The sequence below is a fragment of the Mus caroli genome, unplaced genomic scaffold, assembly GCF_978045245.1.
Source record: "Mus caroli unplaced genomic scaffold, Mus_caroli_1 scaffold_10, whole genome shotgun sequence".
Lineage (NCBI taxonomy): Eukaryota > Metazoa > Chordata > Mammalia > Rodentia > Muridae > Mus > Mus caroli.
Window position 1 is genome coordinate 73744177 of NW_028227265.1, and position 23590 is coordinate 73767766.

General features: G+C 35.6%; 1 protein-coding gene across 2 annotated transcripts in view; it reads right to left on the reverse strand.

Annotated features, from left to right (window-relative positions):
* Glra3 (glycine receptor alpha 3) overlaps nt 1–23590 on the reverse strand; it is a 173231-nt gene that overhangs the window by 81033 nt on the left and 68608 nt on the right. For both annotated transcript variants that reach the window (XM_021169808.3, XM_029480242.2), the window contains one exon: nt 3474–3697. In XM_021169808.3, coding sequence (XP_021025467.1) covers nt 3474–3697 — 224 coding nt within the window. The remainder of the gene's footprint in view (nt 1–3473; nt 3698–23590) is intronic.

Genomic DNA, 23590 nt, shown 5'->3' on the forward strand with positions numbered 1-23590 from the left:
CGACTATTTACTTGTGTCCTTATTGATAATCATATACACTGCTTTGTTGCTGTTGTCACAAGATGTACCTTGTGTGCAAATTTAATGCACACACACTATGTATGTAGTTTCTATTCCTAGAATTAAATTACAAAGTTGAGTTACATATGAATATTATCACATCTAAACAAAACATCTTGCCAACATATGTCCCCTAAGTTAACTCTAAATATCATCAACATTATTAATTTCTGTTTGTTATGAAAACAAGATCCTGATAGACGTTAAGAATCATTATTGACCAGTTAAAGTGTATTTTCTGTATATGTCACATTTGTTATTTATATTATCTTTCTGCATCATTTATAACTTTAGCTCATTTGTCAATAGAATTTAATAAACTCGGATAAGAAGGAAAAAAACTATTGTATTTACTTTTTTTTTTTTGTTTGCTGTTTAGTTTACATTCTTGAAATTTCATTGTTGTAGAGGAATTTTAATTAATCTTTTGGCTGCTCTGGGAAGGGATCAGATCTAATCCTTCTAGATCTATGTCATCTGCCTTGAATACAGACATGCCTTTAATCTCAGGAGACAGAGGTGAGCATATCTCTGAGTTCAAGGCCAGCCTGGTATAGAGCAACTTTTAGGTAAAGAGAAGCTTAGTTCCATGCATGATGGTACATGGCCTTTAATTCCAGCACCCAGAAGACAGAGGCATGAAGATCCCTGAGCTCCAGTCAATCAGCTTGGTTGAGTCAGTGCATTGAGAGGCTGTCTAGAGGAATGCAGTTAGCAGTGCAGTTCCTGGAGTTCGAGGCAGTTTTTAACAGGATAGTTTTACAGAGACAGGTACAGAGAGAACAAGCTAGACACAGGTAAAGACAGAATGAGTTGGAGAATGAGGAGTCAGATGATTATAACATATGTCCAGAATTAGCTTGAGGCCAAGCAGAGCAATTAAATCAGAAGCAGAGAGAAGCTAGTTTCAATCAGGAAGCTTGGAGAGAGGTTTGGGCCAAAACAACTGGTTTGAACCAGCCAGCCAGAGTTCAGAAAAAAACTATAAAGGCTGAACTTCTTCAGCATTAAGCCTCTGAAACAAAAATATCAGCAAAATAAAAGATATATTTACACGTCCCCTTTTTACTATTTCTTTCTGCTAGAAAAATTCCTTAAAAGACTCTAAGAATAAATTTACTTCTAATAAATTCCAACAGCTTCTTTCATCCATGGAGACTTTCATTTCCTTTTCATTTTTGAAGTACGTTGTGTTTTTTCAATGCTAAAGTTATAATTCTTTGCTGACCTTTTACATTTCTTATTTAAGCCAAACAAACATTTAATTTGCTTATTGAAAAATTTTAGCATGGTTAAATTTCATCTAATATTTAGGGTCCTGCTATATTGATCTTTGGTATTAATTTTCTTTTTCTTCTTCTATGTGACTTTTCTGGTCTTTTATATGACAAATGAATTTTGAATAATTTATAGGCATAGTTATATTATATTGTTGTACTTGTGATCTCATTTTAACTTTCTGTTTTACCTGGACGTCTGTGACACTGCTCTATAAGAAAAACAGGGAAGGTTGCTGCTTGATTCCTTCCGATGGCAAGTAGAAGTCAAGATTTTCTCGCCAGTATTCCATTGGCCTGTGAGTAAATACGCTTATTTACCCCCACTGACACCATGGATAGAGTAGCCTTATTAATAAACAGTGCTTTGCCTACCTTGAATGTCAATTAAACTCATCTGATACTATGTAAACAGAGGAAGGCTTTGTCTTTAAAAGAGGAAAGGTAGTTCTATATTGGTATCTTTAATAATGCTTTAGTCTTGAAAGGTGATCACAGGCTGGGGCACTGGAAGTTGACCTGATTCTTTTTTTCTAACAGTGGCTCAACTTACAAAATAGGATAACTCATTGTGGCCCATTAAGATTGGAAGTCAAGGCTCACTTCCTGAGCCTCTTGGATTTAAGCTGGCCTGAGGCAGTGTCACATTTTGGTGTTCTTATTGTTGTTCACTAGGTTGCTGTACTGTTGAAATTGGTTTAAAGTTTTTTTTTCTCTTGCTAGGATACTGCTTTCCCAGCTAGACTAGCTAGAGAAAATAAGTTTTGGGTGGGACTTATTTAGTCAGCACCTATTGGTTGACAGCTTCTTCATCTCCAAGTCAGAGATATACAAGTATAAAAACTAAGTCAGGAATCATAAATATTGCATGGTTCTTAGGCTTCAGAGACCATGATGAACAAATCTGATTCTTCCATCTCTGAGTGTATCTTTTATTTTGTAATATGCATTGTGTCCAGTGCTTTTATTTGTATTTAGGTAGAATGGAAAAATATTTTTTTCTGATACAACTTCCTAGTGGTTAAATTCTTGCTTTTTGATTATTTGTTTTGACAATTTCCCAAAACATTTTAGAACTGTTTTGTCCAAAAAGGGCTCACCATGAAGCTATTCTTCTATATAGGAAGTGTCTTAGAGAAAAGTCATAGGACTTTCTTTACAGACACACAGGTATTCAGAAAGCTGAAGAAATTGCCAGTTAATGGTAGACACTTTTAAGACACAAAAATAATGTATTAAAAATGTATAGGCACATGAAACAGGAAAATATGAATAATCATCAGAGTACAATAGGATAAAGTTATGAGAAGCAAATACAGAACAAAGTGCTTTTGGAAAATATCTTGGCAGACAAGTTTTCAAAATAACCATGACAATAAGATTATTTTCTTTACTTATTCTACCACTTGGTAAAAATAGAAACACCTTTAACATGGTAAAGATAAGATGAAAATCAAAGGCCTCTATTGTTTATGAAAAAAATAATTAACAAGAACAAGTACAAACCAAGAAAGAGAATTAATGTTATGCCTAAAGCCTAAATATGTCTAATTTTATATTTAAAAACATGCTACTATTGTTACAAATATATCAACAACAGCATGTTAGTTTCAGCACAACATTTTCTCATGAGAGAGATGGCATGAATTCTGTCCTTGACATTTTGTTTATTACATCTAAAAAATAACTGTAGAATACTTTTGAACAATAATTCATATATTTTTGAAAACATTTCAAATGTTAAGCTAAGTGTATTCCTGTAAATAGCTTTCTTTTCCCTATTTCCTGAACCTGTACCTATTTGATATCTAATGACCTACCAAAGTTGAATAAATTCTAGAGCCTTGATATGTGACCCAGATATCTTTCAAATGCTATTGTGAATGCTGCCAATTTGTTTATTTTAGTATCATTATGGAGTTGTGTTAAGATACACTTTTGGAATTCACATTGTCACTGTATTAGATACTTAAGACTCTTGTTGTTTAGATAAATTTGGAATGTCATACTCAAGGGGAACAATGATAACTTACCCCAAAATTTCAAAACTACACCAACAGTTATAAAGAAAGCAAACAAAAACCAATCACACAATATCTCATTTTACTAAAATTGACGATTTAAGTCTATGCTTACCTTATTGAATAAAGGACATTTCCATTTTTGAAAATTCTTAGCAGCTTGTTATCCGTGGTGACTTCGTGGAAGTTAGCCCCCTTCTCATTAGCAAAGAACAAGTCAGGTTTCCAAATGGAATCCAACATAGATGGGTCAAGGTCTAATGAATCGTCAGGATATTCACTGTATGCAAGACGAGGATCATTCCACTTCTGACGAAGAAAAATGTTTACTCTGTAATCCTGAGAGAGAGACAGAGGGAAGGGGAAGAGAAGGAGGGAGGGGGAGAGAGATGAGAGAGAGAGAGAGAGAGAGAGAGAGAGAGAGAGAGAGAGAGAGAGAAGTTTTAAGAAGTATAATATGCCAATTTCTGTCATTATAGCTTAACCAATTATAATATGAGGCACTATGGAGTATGTAAGTGATAGAAAACTTACAGATGCAGGAATGTTTTGCTGTTTTGCCTGTCTTTTATGAGTCACAGGCCTTCCAAGAAGAGACCATACAGAATGACATTTTATCACACTTTTTTTTTTCTTTTCAAATGTTTTCTTTCCTGGTTTGTTATAGTAAAATATTAGATACTGGTTACACATTTGAAGCCAAATGTTTGCTCCATTACATTTATTTTTAGAGCCATATCTTTTAGATAGCTAAGAAGGTTAAAAATGATATTTTTGAAAGTTTTCTATACAAAATAGCCATATATTTTTTAATAATTGTAATACACAATTTTAATTTTACTTTGTAAGACAAGGTCTCTCTAGTCTATCTTGGTAGGAACGCATCAAACTCGTTATGTAGACCAGGCTGGAACAGAACTCAGAGTTTCTGTCTCTGCATCATGAGAGCTGAAATTAAATGGGTATGTACCCACACCTGGCATGATACACTTATTTAATATTTAATGTTTTGAATATTAAACTTTTCTCAATATGAAAAATCCACTACGATACTCTATTGAGGAAAATCAAAGATGATTTGTGAGGACTAAAAGGATAATAATGGCGAATACCAGCAACTATTTAAGTTGATTTTGATAGTGACATTTTCCCAGTATACATTTTAAAGATTATTTTAAAGAAGAGTCAATGTTTTCAATGTAAGTTTAGCTGTGTCTGTGCATGCATGTTTATGTGCATGTGTGCCTGTATGTGTGTGTGTGTGTGGGGGGGGTGTTGTGCATACAAGGTTTATAAAATATTATGCAACATTTCTTTTTGTTTTTGCCTCTTTAAGCCAGAGCCTCAGGCTGGCATCTCACTTGCTATGCAGTGCAGGATGATGTGGAGCTGCAAGTCCTATGTCGCCACCTCCCATGTGAAAGAATTACAGATATACAGGACCATGCCATATCATGTGAACCTTTTCATTATTGTTTCCTTCTTACATTTTTGCAAAGGTTAAATCTATAGACCTCATTAAGTGTGATTTAAGTATAAGTTTGAAGAAAATTTCAGTCATCCAGAAAATGTTGGTGATATACAGAAAATATAAAACTTGTCCATTTTCTAATTTCTTTAATATCCAATATGGCAAGCAAGCTATAAAAAAGGGCGTACAAACTCTCAGACATTTTCTATTAGGCAAATCAAATCCAGCCTTTGCTTTGAATACTGAAAACATAATATCCCTCTGGTCAGGATTTGGCGCTAATACTAACTGCCTCAAACATCAACTAAACTTACATACCAGACGTCCCCCTCTGTCTGCTAGATGTTCCATGCATCTTCCTCTGTCTCTTCTTGTGGTTGTACTTTACCATCTCAAAAAAGAATATGAGCACTACTAAATGTCTTGCATCTATCAATATAAATTCTTTAAAAATTTTACAAAATTCCTTGAACATATTAACTCTATTTCCCAGCTCTACAAGATCCATTCTCCCTCTCTTCACATCAAACTTTATGTTCTCTTTTTAATATTATTTTTAAACATGGAAACTGTTTTGTTTAATTTTATTTTTCCTAACCAAGGATAGGAGCAGACTCTGCTACCTGTAGCTTTTACAGTACATGCTTTATTTTTTTAAATTTAAATAACTTATGCACCTATATTGAATGAATACAAATGTGTGTGTGTGTGTGTTCTTATATACATAGAGGCCAGGAGAGTGTATCAGGTGTCATTAACTGTCACTTTCCATCTTTTTCATTTGAGAACCAATGTGGAGGAAAATACCTCAGTCGTTTTATTAAACTCATAAATTCCAATTTGTGCTGTCCATATGTTCTTGGGTGTATGGTCTTCCCCTGACATGTTTCCACTTATCATGAGCTGCTGACACTCTTAAAGACCCCTCCTAGCCACTATCAGTTGTAGGTACCTTCTCAGCTAGGGATGGGAATTTGGGTGCATATTCCCTCTCCATCATGATACTTGGAAAGCCTTGGGATTACATAGATTTTATGCATAATGTCAAGTTAATTTTCAATATGCATGTATGTGCATATATTTTTTTTACTTTTAAGATATTTCTAACAATGGAATTATGATTGTAATTAGAAAGGGTATGTGTAAAAAATCGTAAACATAATGAAAAATAATCCAGAATTCCTGTTTTACGGAGTCTTAGGCAAAGTTGCTGGCAGTGTTAACAAATAAACAGAAAATTATTGTCAAAGAAAAAATATAACTCTCTCCAATATTCAACTAATTTAATTTTCTAGAATTCTGAAGTTTGAAGCACTACATAGTATCTGTGTGCATAACAAAGCATAGAACACTAATATTCAATGGTCATATAATTCCTTCTAGCACTTTCTCTGTAACATCCCCCATGTTGCTGCACCATCTGCTACAGGAGCATCCACAGGGAAGCTGGTGGCTTGGGACCACTGATTCTGAAATAATGGCTCACTTGAAAATCCTCATTTATTCATCAGCTAGTAAACCAATAGGGAAGAAAGCCATTTTATATAAACTATTTGGTATCTTTAAAAGGTTATTTTAAAACACCCTCTAAGTTTCTCATTATCCATATGTTTTTTTCTCTCTGAGAAGGTCAGAATCATTTACAAATTACCAAAAACTGTAAAGGAAAATGGTTTTCAATTCTTAAATCAGACAAAAATAAGATGTATTGGTTAGAACATAAAATGTATTAAACTGATGGAAGTATATTCTTTTTTATCAAGCAGTAACCTCTTTGTGTAGTTAATAGTTAGAGTCACAGATCATGAACACTGCTCCATCCTTACATTGGTTTGCCAGGGTTGTTGAAAAAGCAAACATATTTTCATGAACATTCTTACAAAATTTAGACGTTCATTTCAATACATTGAGTTCATTCAGTTTAGTTCAGTCTTAGTTTTTCAGGGGCACACTGGCACACAGCCAGTATTTCTAGTACCTCTTGAATAGCAGTGAAGAGTAATAATAGCCGTTGTTCTTTGGGCGAGAAGTGAAAGTCATTCATTGTGTCCATTAAAACAACACCTCACCATCCTCACCATCTGCTACCACCCAGTGTACTTACATTCTTATTCAATTCGGTTTTATCTGCACATTATGTGTCTAATTGTCTTCCTTCTTTCCATTGGCCTGGATAAATACGCAGAATACATTATCATAGCCATTTTGTGCCAATAAACTGGTGGGTAGGAATTAAGAACAATTTCTTACACTATGTGTCTACTCACTTCTTCGTTTTATGTTATGCCAAATAGGAAAACAAGGCAAGAATCCTTGTTTAGGCACTTTAGACATAGATATCCTGTCACTGCTGCTATTTTCTGTCAGAGACCCAAATCTGCACCTGGAAGTTTGCTCACTACAACTTAGAGCAAGTTATCATACTTAGCTGCACTATTATATCTTGGTGGGAATCATAATTTGTGTGTTAAAAAGAACAATCACTCATGCATGCAATTCATTTATAGTATATATTGAACATTATGTGAGTATAATCTGCTTGTCATTTGGGAGCTTCTATTAACCAAGTATCTCTCACAATCAGAAAATATAACTCGAATAGTAAATGGTACTTGGTACTTTAAAGATGAATCAGACCATCACTAAAAATATTTTTGAAGACTTTCCAACCAGTGCATTTTCTTAAATATTTTTATAAGCTATGATGTATGCAATAATTGTTTAAAATATAGTGTTAGATGAACATAGGGTTAGCCATTAGTGGCACTTACTACTTTGACAGTATTGTGTAGTCATGACAACTATTCAGTTCCATATTATTTTTTCACCCCAGGAGGGAATCATTGCCCATTGTCTGGTCTGGTCCTAGGTTTTCTTCTTTTTGTTGTTGTTGATGTTTGCTTGTTTTTGCTTTTGGTTGGGAGATTTATAATAATTTCTTCTATTTCCTTAGGGATTATGAAAAAGATTACACAATTTACCTGATTTTTATTTAACTTTGGTAAGTGGTATCTATCATAAAATCATCCATTTTGTTTAGATTTTCCAGTTTTATGGAGTATAGGCTCCTGAGTGGGGTAACCCAAGACCCAAAAGAACATGCATAGTATGTACTCACTGATAAGAGGATATTAGCCATAAAGCAAAAATACCCATGATATTTGCCATAGACCCAAAAAAATTAAACAAGAAGGAAGGCCCAAGGAAGGGTGTTGAATCACACTTAGAAGGGGGAGCAAAATAGTCGTAGGAGGCAAACAGGGGGAGAGAAATGGATGTAAGGGGTATAGAGGATGAGGGTACTTGTGGGGAGAATCAGAGAGAGATGAAAGGGCCAGGAGAATGAATGGAAACCTATAGCAGCCAGGGGTCAAAGAGTAGGCAGAGTCTTTTGGAAATCCCAGAGACCTGAGATGGGGGAGGTTCCCAGGAGTCAATGTGGATGACCTTAGCCAAGAATCCTAAAAGTGGGGACATGGAATGAGGAAAGGCCAATCCCTATAGCCAGGCAGTACCCCAAATAGAGGGATAAGGACACCAACTAACTCACAAAACTTTTGAGGCAAAATTAGTCTTGTTTAAATGAAATTCAGGGGAAAAGATGGAGCAGAGACTGAAGGAATGACCATGTAATAACTAGCCCAATTTGAAACCCATGGGCAAGCACCAATGTCTGAAATTATAAATGATACTCTCTTGTGCTTGCAGACAGGAGCCTAGCATAACTGTCCTCTGAGAGGTTTTGTTCAGCAGGTTAGTGAAACATATGCAGATACACACAGCCAAACTTTGGATGAATGTTGAGGATTCTTATGGAAGAGTCAGGGGAAAGATTGAAGGCCCTAAAGGGGATGGGAACCCCTCAGGATGACCAACAGAGTCAACTAACCTGAACCTCTCGATCTCTCAGAACCTGAGCTACCAACTAAAAAACACACTCGAATGCGGCCCCTGGCACATATGCAGCAGATGTGCAGTTCACTCTCTATGTGGGCCCCCCAAATAACTGGAGGGGAGGCTCTCCCTAAAACTGTAGCCTGGCTATGGTATCTGTTTCCAAACAAGGCTGCTTTGTCTGGCCTCAGTGGGAATGCATTGACTAATCTGCCATAGACTTAATGCACAGGGTGGGGGTATATAGGGAGAGCATCCTCTCAGAGAAGTGGATGTGGGATGGGGGATGTGGAATGAAGAATGGGAGTAGGGTCTCAGTGTGGGGGGCAGCTAGAGGGGGCAGTGCTTAGGATGTAAATTAATTAATTAATAATTTACAAAAGAACATAATCAAACTAAGAAGATTCAGGATTCTATTTAATCATGTAAGTCATTTCCAGCTTGAACATTCTTTATCACTAACACATTTAATGGAGGCAAATTCTAACAATCAAAGTGTCACTATCAATTTTCAGCAATTGGGTTTTATTTAATATCATATGTAACTTGAGATTAATATTTTATAATTAACTAGCCAACAGTTTCTTTTGAGTCTATATAACATAAAAATGTAACAATTATAATTATTTAAACCAACATTCTATACATTAAAATGTTCTAATAGTTCTTTTAGAACTAACCAGTACCCCCCCCCCCAGACCTCGTGTCTCTAGCTGCATATGCATCAGAAGATGGCCTAGTTGGACATCAGTGGAAAGAGAGGCCTATTGGTTGTGCAAACTTTATATGCCCCAGTACAGGGGAAAGCCAGGGCCAAGAAGTGGGAGTAAGTGGATGGGGGAGTAGGTGGGGGAGTATGTGGGGGACATTTGGGATACCATTGGATATGTAAATGAAATAAATACCTAATTAAAAAATGTTCTACTTTAAAGATAGTTATCTAGGCTTAGGGAACTAACTGAGTCTGTAAATCACTTGTAGACACAAGCATGAAAACCTGAGTTCTGTCACTCAAACGTACATTTTTTTAAAAAGGCAGCTTGGTGATACACACTTTTAATTCCAGTGTTTCAGGGAAAGACAGGTAGATCATGGAAGCTCACTGACCATCCAGACTACTCTACTCGGAAAGCATCTGGGTCATTAGAAAATTTCATTCTAAAATCAATATGGGTAGCATCTAGGAAATGATGCCCAAATTAATCTCTTACTACATACACTCACTCACACACACACACACACACACACACACACACACACACACACACAGTGTGTAGATTTTGTTAGGTACATGCATATTTTCAAAGCATAGTCTATTATTTTGGTATACTATTTATACTTCTCATCACAACATCAGAGTTCTCTTAATTCTGTGTTTTGTGCTTTGTGTTTGTGGAAAACACTCAGTTTAGTAAACATGAATAGAAGAATAGATATTATTGGTGAACAATTTTTATTATAAGTAAAATTTAACACATAAGCAAGTCATTCTAATGATTATTTTGAATATTTTAAATAATTTGGAGCACCATTGGCTTCATTTAAAGTATATAATATTATTTACATTTCTAAAGTTTAAATTACTTATTGTTCATTGGAACTTTATAGTTGAAGAGAGCTTGTATATTACCCATGTCGTATTTATTAAAAGCTGAAGATTCAAGTTCCATTTTGCAGAAGTTTTAGAGAGTTAAACATTGTTCAAGACAAAATTAAATTGTTTTGCATTTGTTTTTCTTCTGAGCAATTCAGATAATTCTTTAGAAGCAGTTTATTGATTTGGAGAGTGGCCAAGAAGCTATGTGGAGTCTGCTCAGTGTACCATACAGAGGGAATGGAATTAATTTCTTTTTAGAAACCATTATTGAATGCTTCAGCCTTCCTTACATACTTCTTGAGGATAACAGACAGAATGCTTGCTGCTTCTGAGTAAAATGAAATGAATGCTTAAATTTCATTTGTAAGATGTAATCATACCTGAACAGAATATAAACAATCTAAAAAACAAAACAAAACAGAACTAAAATGGATTTGTAATGAATCTTTAGATATTTTATTTCCTGGGTGATAATACTATTAGCATTATTTGATAACATGTAGTTATTTTTATATTTTTACTTATTGATTTTCCCCTTTCTGTTCCTCCTTCAAACCCCTCCCATGTTCCCCTCCTTGTAACTCTCAAATTCATAAATAGTTTATATATGTAATCTATGATAGTTGAATGTAAGGTGTCATGATAGGTAAAGATAAGTTAACAAACTGTGGTGTGCTTTCATTTTTCATACTTGTACCTGGTAGCCTCTCACATCTTTTATTTGAATACAGTGTGAGAATGTTAGTATATAATAATTGAATGTAAATTCTAGGACAGACCTAGCATCAACCATGTACTGAAACTTAGAAATGTGAGTACCATTATTTTATTTCCAGAACATAGTTTTTTTTTTTTCTGATCTACTTCTGAATCTACTGATATATTAAATTTTCTCTAGAATTGGATTAGTATTTACACTTGATTAATAACAGAAAAGTTATTTTTCCTTTTTTATTAGATATTGTCTTTATTTACATTCCAAATGCTATCACCATTCCCTGTTTCCCCTCTGAAACCTCTTATTCCCTTGCTCACTCACTCCTGCTTCCTGGTCCTGCCTTCCCTTACACTGGGGCACTGAGCCTTCACAGGACCAATGCCCTCTCTTCCCATCGATGATCAACTAGGCTATCCCCTGCTACATATGCAGCAGGAGCCCTAAGTCCCTCCATGCGTCCTCTTTGATTGGTGGTTTAGTCTCTGGGAGCTCTGGGGGTACTGGTTAGTTCATATTGTTGTCCCTCCTATGGGGCTGCAAACCCCTGCTGCTCCTTGGGTCCTTTGTCTCATCTCCACCACTGGGAACCCCGTGCTCAGTCCAATGAGAGCATCCACCTCTGTATTTGTCAGGCACTATCAGAGCCTCTTAGGAGACAGCTATAATAGGCTGCTGTCAGAATGCACTTGTTGGTATATGCAATAGTGTCTGGGTTTGTTGATTGTATATGGGATGGATTCCCAGATGGGGCAGACTCTGGATGGCCTTTCTTTCAGTCTCTGCTTCACACTTAAGTCTCTGTAAGTCCTTCCATGGGTATTTTGTTCCCCTTCTAAGGAGGACCAAGGTATCAGCATGGAAAAGTTATTTTAACTGATTAAATTTAAAGAGAAATTGCTTTACTAATGTCACATGACAGGCAAACATTAAACCTGAGATCTTGTCATTTTTATTCAGGCCAAAGACTAACTCAGTATGCTGCACAATGTTCTGCCTTTTGCAAGTGATGTTGTCTCAAAAGCAAGGTGTCCTTTGTGGAAGCAGATTATTTTCTGTCAGGTAAAGTGTCTATCCCACTCAAGGATTAGCACTGTGTGACCTTTATTGACACCATGTGGAAAGGGCCCTGCAGTGTGCTTTTCTCACCTATAGAGAATCATTTTTTTGCTCACTTGGAAGCAATATTCTGTTGAGAAAAAAATTTTTAGAGCAAAATGTTCCAGCAGTCTTTGCTGAGAAGTCTAGAATTATACTTCCTTACAGTGATTTTGTGACTTGTAAGAAGAACCAATTTTAAACTATATTAAGTAAACTCATCCCTAAGATATTTATTCAGCTTTGAATGGAAGCATTTATTTTTTTTCAGATACAAGGGATGATTGCTAATATGTCTAAATTCTCTAGCATGCTTCATGTAAGTGATGATTTAAAAAATAACAGCAATAGCCAAAACCAAGTATGACAAAATTAAAAAAAATACCTCAACATTTTTTATTTAAACACAAACATTGTGAAGACAATACTATTCTTTGTTAAGAAGCTGAAAAGATAAAATTGAATCAGTGGATTTATTGTTTATGATCATATTGACAAAAGAGGCTCTCTTAATTCATTTGGTTTAGAAGATTGCATTGTTCAGAGAGTTAATAAGCTATTTTGAGAAATAAGATTTAAAAAGTAAAGGCAATAAAACTACATTTAGTGGCTGAATTCACCAGAATAAATTAAGTTTCAGAACACATTCTTCTATAACCAAGGTACTAAAAATTGTCAAGGGCAAATAATTTAGCCCTGATAAGTAATGAGAAATAGAAGTCCCATAAAAGATAGAAGATTGCAAAAGTAGATTGCCTCCATCAGAACAAAAGTAGTTATTCAACTTTTCTAGTGGATGATACTTCTATTCTCATGGCAAAATTTAAGCAGAAGAAAGGCTCTTCTTTTTTTTCTTTTGTTTTGTTTTTCACTTTCTTGTTTTGAGTTGAAAGGAAGGTAGACTAATTCAGACTTATGAGATAAATTAAATAATACAAATCTTTTAAAATTTTTTGAATTTTTAATAGATATTTTCTTTATTTACATTTCAAATATTATCACCTTTCTTGATTTCCCCCTTCACAGGACCAAGGGCCTCTCCTTCCATTGATGTCCAACCAGGTCATATTCTGCTACATATGTGGCTGGAGCCATGGGTCACTCCATGTGTACTCTTTGGTTGGTGGTTTAGTCCCTGGGAGCTCTGAGTGGGGGAGGGTATCTGGTTGGTTCAAATCGTTGATCCTTCTATGGGGCAGCAAACCCCTTCAGCTTCTTCATTCCTTTCTCTAACTCCTCCAGTGGAGACCCTGTGCTCAGTCCAATGGTTGGCTGAGAGCATTCATCTCTGTATTTGTCAGGTTCTGGCAGAGCCTCTCAGGAGACAGCTTTATCAGACTCTTGTCAGCATGTACTTCTTGGCATCCAAAATAATGTCTGGGTTTGGTAACTGTATATGGGATGCATCCCCAGGTAGGACAGTATCTGGATGGCCTTCCCTTCAGTCTCTGCTTCCTACATCTGACAGAGGGCTACTATACAATTTATACAAAGAACTCAAGAAGTTAGACTCCAGTAATCCAAATAGCCCTATCAAAAATGGGGTACAAAGCTAAATAAAGAATTCTCAACCAAGGAATACTGAATGGCTCAGACACATGTAAAGAAATGTTCAACTTCCTTATCATCAGAGAAATGCAAATCAAAACAACTATTCAGCTATTAAAAACAATGACTTCATGAAATTCTTAGGCAAATGGATGAAACTAGAAAATATCATCCTGGGAGAGGTAACCCAATCTCAAAAAAACATACATGGTATGCACTCACTGATAAGTGGATATTAAGCTCAAAAGCTCAGAATACCCAAGATACAATTCACAGACCACATGAAACTCAAGAAGAAGGAAGACCAAAGTATGGATACTTCGATCCTTCTTAGAAGGGAGAACAAAATACCCATGGGAGAAGATACAGAGTCAAGTGTTATTTCTCAAAAATAGCTAATTAAGGCTCTGAATAAAGGATTCTTCTATTGCAAAATGAATTCAGCAAACCCATTGTCAATATGCACACAGACACTGAACTCACTGATTCAAATTTAGCTTATGAGCTTCCTAGCAAAAGAAAATTGTTATCTTCGCATTGGTTTGTTATAAAATTTCATCTTTGTATCAGATAGATAACTGAGTGAATATGAAGGTGTACTTAAAATAGGTCCAGGTTATTATTAAATTTGAAATTTAATGATAGATGAGTTTATTTTCTAATTGTTCAAATGCATCTAATAAAACTTTATAATATCCCAGACCAAACATGCATAACCCAAATACATCTACGGCAGTTTCTTAGCAAAATTTACAACTTATAAAAACAAAGTTAGAGGTTTTCAGCACAAACAACTGCATATAAGGAAGAAAACTGCTAAATAAAATGTTACACTTGTCCCAAGACTGGAAGTCTTACCTGCAGCTAACTACCTATGACCATGAGACAGCAACAGAGACCAAGTAATCTGGTGGTCATGATGAGGCCTTTGTGAGTTCTGTCTCTGCAGTGATTCTAAACTTTGGACCTTAGGCTTAATCACATACTATGGATTGACCAACCAAATGACTTTCACTCATCAGCTCCCTACTGCCTAAGCCCTGGTCTTCCATGAGGTAATTATAATAGACTATCTTCACATCTGTATGTCATGCCTAGTTTTCAGGTTTTGTGAGTAGTCCAGTCTCAAACAATAGGCTCCCTCTCAGCACTAAATTATAGTTCTCTAAGAGACATAGAGAAACAGGATAGATTTTTCTCTACTTCTCATCAGATATGTAGGAGAAATCAACATCTCATCAAATTTCTCTACTAGATTCAAAATTTATGAAAGCTGTAGGGCCATCTTGTCACTAGTACTGACTAACTATTGTCACTGGGAGTACCTGATGTCTTTGAGTTTGTGATTTCAGGTTCCCTTCCCTACAAGAGGTGAGAGTAGGAACTGCTGCTGTTTGTCTCTTATATCATCCTTTACATAATTCCTCTCTTTAGCTCTTGAGATTACCAATTATCCTTTGTGACCAAGTCTTCTCACTTCTACAGTGCCTCAGAAGAAGCTGCTAACTCTACTTATACTGTGGCAGCAGTCAATGGAGAGATGAGTGACCAAGGAAAGTACTGTGAATGAAACTAAGTGCTCATCCAGAAATAAAACATCTTGATTAACCCCATCACACATTACCACCAAGGCTCAGGGGGTATTCCAGAAAAGGAGACAGAAAAAACTTGTAAGAGCTGGATTATGGGAGAGGGTTGTTGTGAAATGCTGTCTTCTAGGTGTGTGTGACACTGGCATCACAGCAACTGTCCAGGATGGTACCAATGGTCCCCAGGATTCTCCTCATACTGAAGAGCTACTGGTAGTGGATAATTGCTGGGGGTGAGAGAATAATTCTTTACTGAGATTATTGCAAATGAAAACTTTTATACTCCAGTGAGTGCCTTATATAGATTCATATATAAGCAGCATAAACTAGATTTAGTGATCAAAAAAAGTAGAAAGTTACTCAAACCAGTTTTGTCACCATTGGAAAAAGACCCATGAAGAATGAACTTTGCATAGGAATTTTTAAGAAGAGTTTTACTATGTATTGAAAAAAAGAGATTCAATAATGCTTAGATGAGTGAAATAAAAGCATAAAACATCACAGACTCTAAAGGAAATAAAACTCTTCCTTGCATCCCAATGGGAAATAAATCTGAGAGATGTATGAATGTATCTTTAATTAATACAGATGTCTATTTGCACACATGCACACATGTAAAGTTTGGAAAATAACATCTGGGCCAGATCCATCATTATAATAATAAAAGAGAGAATGTAATTTGGCTTTCATCTTTCATGTATTAATGATATTGAAAATATATGGAAAAATAACATTATGTCAGATTTTTTTCTCAGAATATTCCCTGTTTTTTGCTCATCCCATGTACTATTGACCACAGATAGATTTCTTTATGCTAACTGTACTCATGAATGGCATATAAATATATACTCTGGGGGCTGGGAATGGCGCTAAGTGACACAGCATTTTCCCAGCATGTGTGAGGTCATGAGTTTGATGTCAGGACCACAAACACAGTAACTACAATCATTAAATATGTAATTTTGAACATTCAATTTCAAGAAAGATAAATGTGCTAACAGTATCAGAAATGTGAATGTTGGTGGTTGAGAAAAAAATTATCCCTTTCTGAAATACTCATCAGAGATAAATCTTTATTGTAGATGAAGTATAAAATTTTCACATGGAGGGAAATTAAGGGAGAAAGTGTAAAAGGGATCCGTATGGAGGTAGAATGAAAAAAAAATAGCACTTATGAGTCATCATTCTAGGGAAAAAAAGCAAAGAGGAGATAGAAAATGTATTTTTCTCTTTTCATGTCTGCTGTCAAGTATTGATTAATAATTTTAATTTTGTGCTGCTCTGGATAAAGGATAGCAATTATCTTGGTATCTACTTACAATAGAATGAGTAAAATACATTTAGAGGTGAAGTTTTTGCCTGTTGTAGCTGTTTTTCTAAATGTTTACTTAAAACATTTGATATGCTGTAATTCAGCAAATGATCATTGACAAAATAAGCAGAAATCACAAGAGGAGCTCTGTACATATGAAATGGCAGTAAAGAACAGGGGAATGTAAAAATGAAACCCAAGGCAAAAGGAGACTTCCACCAGAGCAATGGGTGAAGCCTTTATCCTGTTGGCTCAGTCTGGAGTCTGGCTGGTTTTGCAAAGAGCTCTGGTAGAGTCCACAAGCAAGGCTTCTTTGTGAGAATAAAGGTGAGTAAGGGAGAGAGAGAGAGAGAGAGAGAGAGAGAGAGAGAGAGAGAGAGAGAGAGAGAGAGAGAGAGAGAGAGAGACAGAAAGAGAGAGAGAGAGAGAGACATAGACTGAGGCAGAGAGAGACAAGGCAATATTGTGAAAAGAAGGGAAGGATATTTTCTTGTTCATAGGTCTGGGGAGAGAAAAGAGTGGCACATTTCCAGGTGTATTTCCTGCCTCATAGATATAAATGTTACATTTAACTCAACCAATAAAGTAAATGAGGTTACAAGTGAAGGTTGCCAATGATTTATTTGTGAATACTTGATGTATCTATTTAATATTGATAGATATATATTAAGAATCTCATTTCTGTTGATTGAATCCTTTAATATAACTTTCTGACAGAATTATCTGTCTTATGATTTACCTATTCCCTGGATGGTTGGCAATATTCCACAAGTAAAAATAATTTACAAAAGGATTCTCCAGATTACAGTACAATAGTACTGTACTACTAATACTGTGCTACTGAACTTATTTTGTGTGTTCTCCATAGAGCAAAAGGGTTATGTTTTCAAGTATACTTGAAGAGAGTTAAAGTAAACTGTTGTTTATTTTTTATTTTTTACATTGAATGTAAATCTAGTCTTCATGTACTAAGTTTTTTTTTTTTTTCTGAGACATAGAGAGAGGGCAAAGGAAAGGGAGATCCTGTTCAGTACAAACCTCCCATTTCCTTTTGGTGTTTTGAGTAAAACATATTATTTACCTCTTTCCTACATGTACTATATTTTACAAGGTATAGGTGTATAGAGCCATATTTATGCCTCCCTGTCTTGTTTTGAACTATTTTGGTACAAAGTCAGGCTAACTGATATTTTTGTAAACAGACAGTTACTGTCAGGTCTCAGTCACTGAAAAGTACCAGCAGGCTGGCTCAAAAGTGCTTAGATTTGCCTTCTATATCAGCTAGACTCAGTCAGTAGCTAAGGACCAATGGACACTGCTTGCCACGTACTTAACACTAGTTGACATAAAATAATTTTGTTGCCAGGCATTTTAGAGAACGTGATCTCTAATCTTAGTTCCTATTTGATATTTGGAGATTGAATGACATTTTGCAGTATATTATTTTAGCATATCACCTCTCTAAGTAAACAGTTTGAGATGAATCCCATGAACTGTTCATGATAGCCTATCCTTTGATGGGCAACAGAAGGTATTTAAGTTAATCTAGCAGCTAAAAGCTACATGCCAAGCATGCTTCTAAAGAGATCTGCAGAGATCTTTATTGCAAATTCAGAGTAGAGAGAAGTGAATTAAATTGAGTGATGTATACCTTTACCTTTGCATTTAGCATTAAAGAATTCATTACCAACCTTTCAAATATCTAATACTAGGAAATTAACTTTTTAAACTATAGATCATAAAGAAGGTCTATTTAGATAAGTGGTTCTCTAAAAAAGAGGAGTCACGGAGATGAGGGTTTGAAATTGCTCTTCTCTCAACGCATTTTTCTCTCTGAGCCATTAGCATCTTTTGTCTTTGGTACATTTCTGTTTTCTCCTGGGTTAGAAAAAAAACATGCTCTTAAACAATGTATTTGTTTAACAACACAATATTGTTACTAAACAATCATGTATTTTATAATATTTTTGCAGGAAACAACATTAAAGAAAGATCTTCAGGATTCCCTTTTGAGATGATGGTTAAGGCCTGTCTTGTGGACAAATATATCAAAATGAGATTTATTCATAAACTTGATGGAGGTCACTAAGGTGTGTAATAATTCCACACACCTATTTTCTGCAACTCTTCCCATAAATGAGCCCATTTCTGGTTGATGCTTAGAAATGAGAGTTTAGAGCAGAAGCATGCTGCCTGACACTGGTTACTCATGCATGGAATTAAAAGTATTCTAAACCAAAGATATTACTATACTTGGGGTGGCTTTGCTACTATAAAAGTAATGCAGTGAGGTCAAGATGTTAACAGATCCAATGTTAATATTAAAAGTCAATCCATATGTTTTTAGCCTGTTCCTAGAAGTGAAATGAGTTACTGAACCTAAATATAACATAGGATTGCTCTCCGAATGCTATTACAGCACTCAAAAAGTAAAAATGTCTTTACAGGAACTTAACTCATTGACAACAGACTCAAAGGACCAAGTAGTCATATCTGGCAGAGGTTACAAAAGGACACAATAACAGACTTCCATTAAATTGTGCACATTTCTTTCCAATTGTCATGAGAAATATGTTACAATGAATTTAATAAATATATGCTCTTTAATGTTTTAGATTTAAAAAGTATTCCTGTTGAAGGGATTAATATCCCTCACAAGAAACACCAAGATGAAGTTATCAGCACAAAAATAGATTTCATTGGCCCAAGGGGGACAAAAGGCTGGGAATGGGAGACATATACAGGAGATAGGAAAAAGGAGAAGGGGAAGGGAACAAGGGAGAAGGGGCAGTGATAATTGTCTTGGGGGCTTGCAGGGTGCAAAGGACTGCCTCCAGATAGAGAGGAGAAAGACATGCCCATAGGTAAATGGTAGTTTATGAAGGGAAAAAAGGGAAACCACATGTTAGATTGAGATGGATTGTATATTGAGATGGATTGTTTTGATTGGGCACATTAATTGTAGCAGAAGAAGTGGAGCCTTTGATTGCTAGACTTCAATTTTTCAATAGCTGAAGCTTGATAATCAGCCTCAGGAGGAGAAAGTGGCCAAAAAAAAAAAAAAAAAGAACAAATCTTGATGGCTAGCTTTAGGAATGTAATCTAATGGTTTTTAGCAAGGCCTGCTATATCTGAGACTAGTAGAACTCTCCCACTTATATCTCATAAACACTGGAGAGTCTCTAATTTCTGGTCATATTATTTCTTCATAGAAAACTGTGAAATTATCTTTGCATCAAGATTATATAAGAGCCAAATTCTTCTTGAGGAGGTATTGAACTTTATGGGAAGGTAAATGAGAAAAGAATAAGTGAATTTAGAAAATATTAGCTTGAATTCACCTTATTGTACAATGAAATATTTAACAAATATTTCAGGGGCCAAAACATTGATTTAAGATTGGGACTGGGACTCAGAACTGTAGGAACACATGAAATGTCAAGAGTAAAATATCCTCTATTCACCTGTGTCAATTATATTATAGTAAGATATCTTTGCAGGGAAATGTGTTTTGTCAGCCAGAACGGGAAAATTACCTGAGAATATGCAACAGCATGCAGTTAGAAGAGAATTCATAATGAGTATTATAACAGTTTATAATGCTACAGCAAAACACATCTCAGAGAGAACCATTGTTTTACAGATCCTGTGGTTACAAAATTTTAGAAAACATTTAAGCAGAATTTTATAAAGAAAAAGAAAATATTTAAATTGAAATTGAGTAGAACAATATGATTCCATTGACTTCTACTTCATAACTTTGCACTTGGAACAAAGAGATAAAGCAACCCAAGTAGATTAGATAAAAAAATTACAAATTTTCAGAAATTTATTCATCAATGCCAATTCTTAAATGCAGGAAACAAGGGAATGAAAAGACAAGAATATGAAGAGATAATATCATTGAAAGTTTTAGGTATGGAGGATACAGTACAGTAATTTTTTTTGAAACAATGACACAAAAATTTGCAAGATTCTTCTTCAAAGATAGATATTAGTGACTAGAGAGACTGCTCAGTGGTTAAGAGCATGGGTTGAGCTTAGAGAGGAGCCAGGTTAGATTCCCAGAACCCATTAAGTGGCCCACAGCTAACTAAAACTCCTGTTCCAAGGTTTCTGATGCTCTCTCTGACCTCCACAAGGACCTGGCACACATGAGGTAAATGTCTGTTCACAATAGAAATAAAGAGATAAAAATGATAAAATCATAAGTTTAGATAGCAGCAAAAATTTCTAGCATAACCATTACAGACAATGCTTATTTAAACCAATTATGAGAAAGACCCCAAACACCAAGGCACCCACAAGAGAAATATAGAGAAGACATTTACAAAGATATTATGAGTAGGCATATTCCTTGAAGAAGAAAGCTATGGCTCAACGGGGCAATAGGAAAGTCTAAACAAGCCTACATGGGGTCAAGAAACAGAACTCATTGTTAAATGCTTTTGGACAGGTAAAACTGTTGGGACAGCCTATAGCAAATAATATGGGGAAATAAGATTTACAGTAAGTATCCTAAAAATTATTGGAAGAACAAACATTTCTAACTAGTTTGGAAATGTGTCATATTGGCATTGAATTAAGTTTTCTAAGTATGTGAGGAAATAGAATACGTTAATGATAAAGGGAGGGTTATGCCCAGAATTCAATTATGAGTTGCTCTTTGGAAATCAATGAGTGAAGCCTATGTTATTGCCAAAATAATGGAAATGTCATTCAATCGTTTTACTCAAGCCTGGGATATCACTGGATAAAGCATAGTATCAATTGCAACCAAAACAAAACAACAACAATAACAAAACCTTAACAAACAGACTTGGGACAATGGTTCACCAGGTAAAGGGGTTTGTTCAACCATAAGGAACTCACTTTGATCTCTAGTTGCACAGGGTAAAAGAGAAAACTGAAAACCTACTGTAGTGAGCAGTTCTATGACCTTCACATAACTGTAATGGTGTTCAGAAACACACACGCATACACACAAACACACATCCACGCATGCACACATGCACTCGCAGACACATATGTGTACAATAATATAATTTTGAAAAGAAACTTAATAAACAAATAAAGGATCCTGAGTCTGATAAGAATAGTTTATGGGAGGCAGTACATTGAGCTCCACAGAGACAACACCGGGACAAGCGAGAGCCAGATGGGCACTGGGCAACTCTGTGCCGCACGGAGGAAAATCAACTAAACATGGGCAAAGGAGATCCTAAGAAGCTGAGAGACAAAATGTCTTCATATGCATTCTTTGTGCAAACCTGCCGGGAGGAACACAAGAAGAGCACCTGGATGCTTCTGTCAACTTCTCAGAGTTCTCCAAGAAATGCTCAGAGAGGTGGAAGACCATGTCTGCTAAGAAAAGGGGAAATTTGAAGATATGGCAAAGGTCGACAAGGCTCATTATGAAAGAGAATTAAAAACCTACATCTCCCCCCCAAAAAAAAGGGGGGGATCAAAAAAAAAGAAGATCAAGGACCCCAATGCACCCAAGAGGCCTCCTTTGGCCTTCTTCTTGTTCTGTTCTGAGTACCGCCCCTAAAATCAAAGGCGAGCATCCCGGCTTATCCATTGGTGAACTTTGCAAAGAAACTAGGAGAGATGTGGAACAACACTGCAGCGGATGACAAGCTATGAGAAGAAGGCTGCCAAGCTGAAGGAGAATTACAAGAAGGATAGTGCTGCCTACAGAGCTAAAGGAAAACCTGATGCAGTGAAAAAGGGGGTGGTCAAGACTAAAAAGAGCAAGAAAAAGATGGAAAAGAAAGATGAGGAGGAGGATGAAGAGGATGAGGAAGAGGAGGAAGAAGAGGAAGACAGAGATGAAAAAGAAGATAATGATGAGTAAGTTGGTTCTAGTGCAGTTTTTTCTTATCTATAAAGCATTTAACCTACCCTGTACACAACTCACTCCTTTTAAAGAAAAAAATGAAATGTAAAGCTGTATAAGATTTGTTTTTAAACTATACAGTGTCTTTTTTGTATTGTTAACACACTACTGAATGTGTCTTTAGATAGACCTGTCCTGGTGGTATTTTCAGTAGCCACTAACCTTGCCCTGCACAGTCTGGGGGTTGTAAATTAACATGGAAATTAAAAGCAGGTTCTTGTTGGTGCACAGCACAAATTCCTTATATATGGGGATAGTAGTTTGTTTTTCGTTTTATGATTTTCTTTTGGTTTTCTTTGTGGGTTTTATTTATTTATTTTTTTCATCTTCAGTTGTCTCTGATGCAGCTCCTACGATGATAATTGTTGTTTTGTTAACTGACTACCACTCTGTAGTTGCCCCACCCCCAAATGTGGCTGTTTGGTTGACATTCTGAAGGCTTCTAAGTAAGTACAATTTTTTAATTAAAAAATAGTTTATGGGAAAGTAACATTTAACGTACTTTTAAGAGGAATCTACAATTTATGAAATATTAATTCCACAGATACTTTACATAGTCATGGTTTTTATAGATATCTTCATGCAAGTATGTCATAGACTTCAACCACTCTAATCCTCTCCTACTTTTCTCCTACAGGTTATGTTGATTCATCTAATTCCCTTGGGGATTTCTCATATATGTGCTTGAATACATGTGTAAAATGTGATATTTATAAAAAATAAGAATCTTCAAATAAACAGATTATATACATTGCTTATCTTTCTGAGTATGGTTTACTGTCCTTAATACAATAATCTCAAAGTATATCTATTTTCGAGGAAAGAAGATAATTTCAGGTTTTCCTTATAGTCTAATTATGCTCCATACAGATATATTTTTATTATACATGTATGGATGGATTTCTCAGGTCATTCTGTAGCTTGGTGTTTGTATGTAGTGCTGCAGTGATCACTGATTTGTTTATGTCTGTGTGTCATGTTTACCTGGGATCCTTCTGGTAAATACACAGAACTTGGTGATACAGTGTCCTAGCTTTAGTGCAATTATCTACTGATTTCTTCAGTACCTGGACTAATTTACATTCCCTAAACTGAGTATAAGGAGTCCA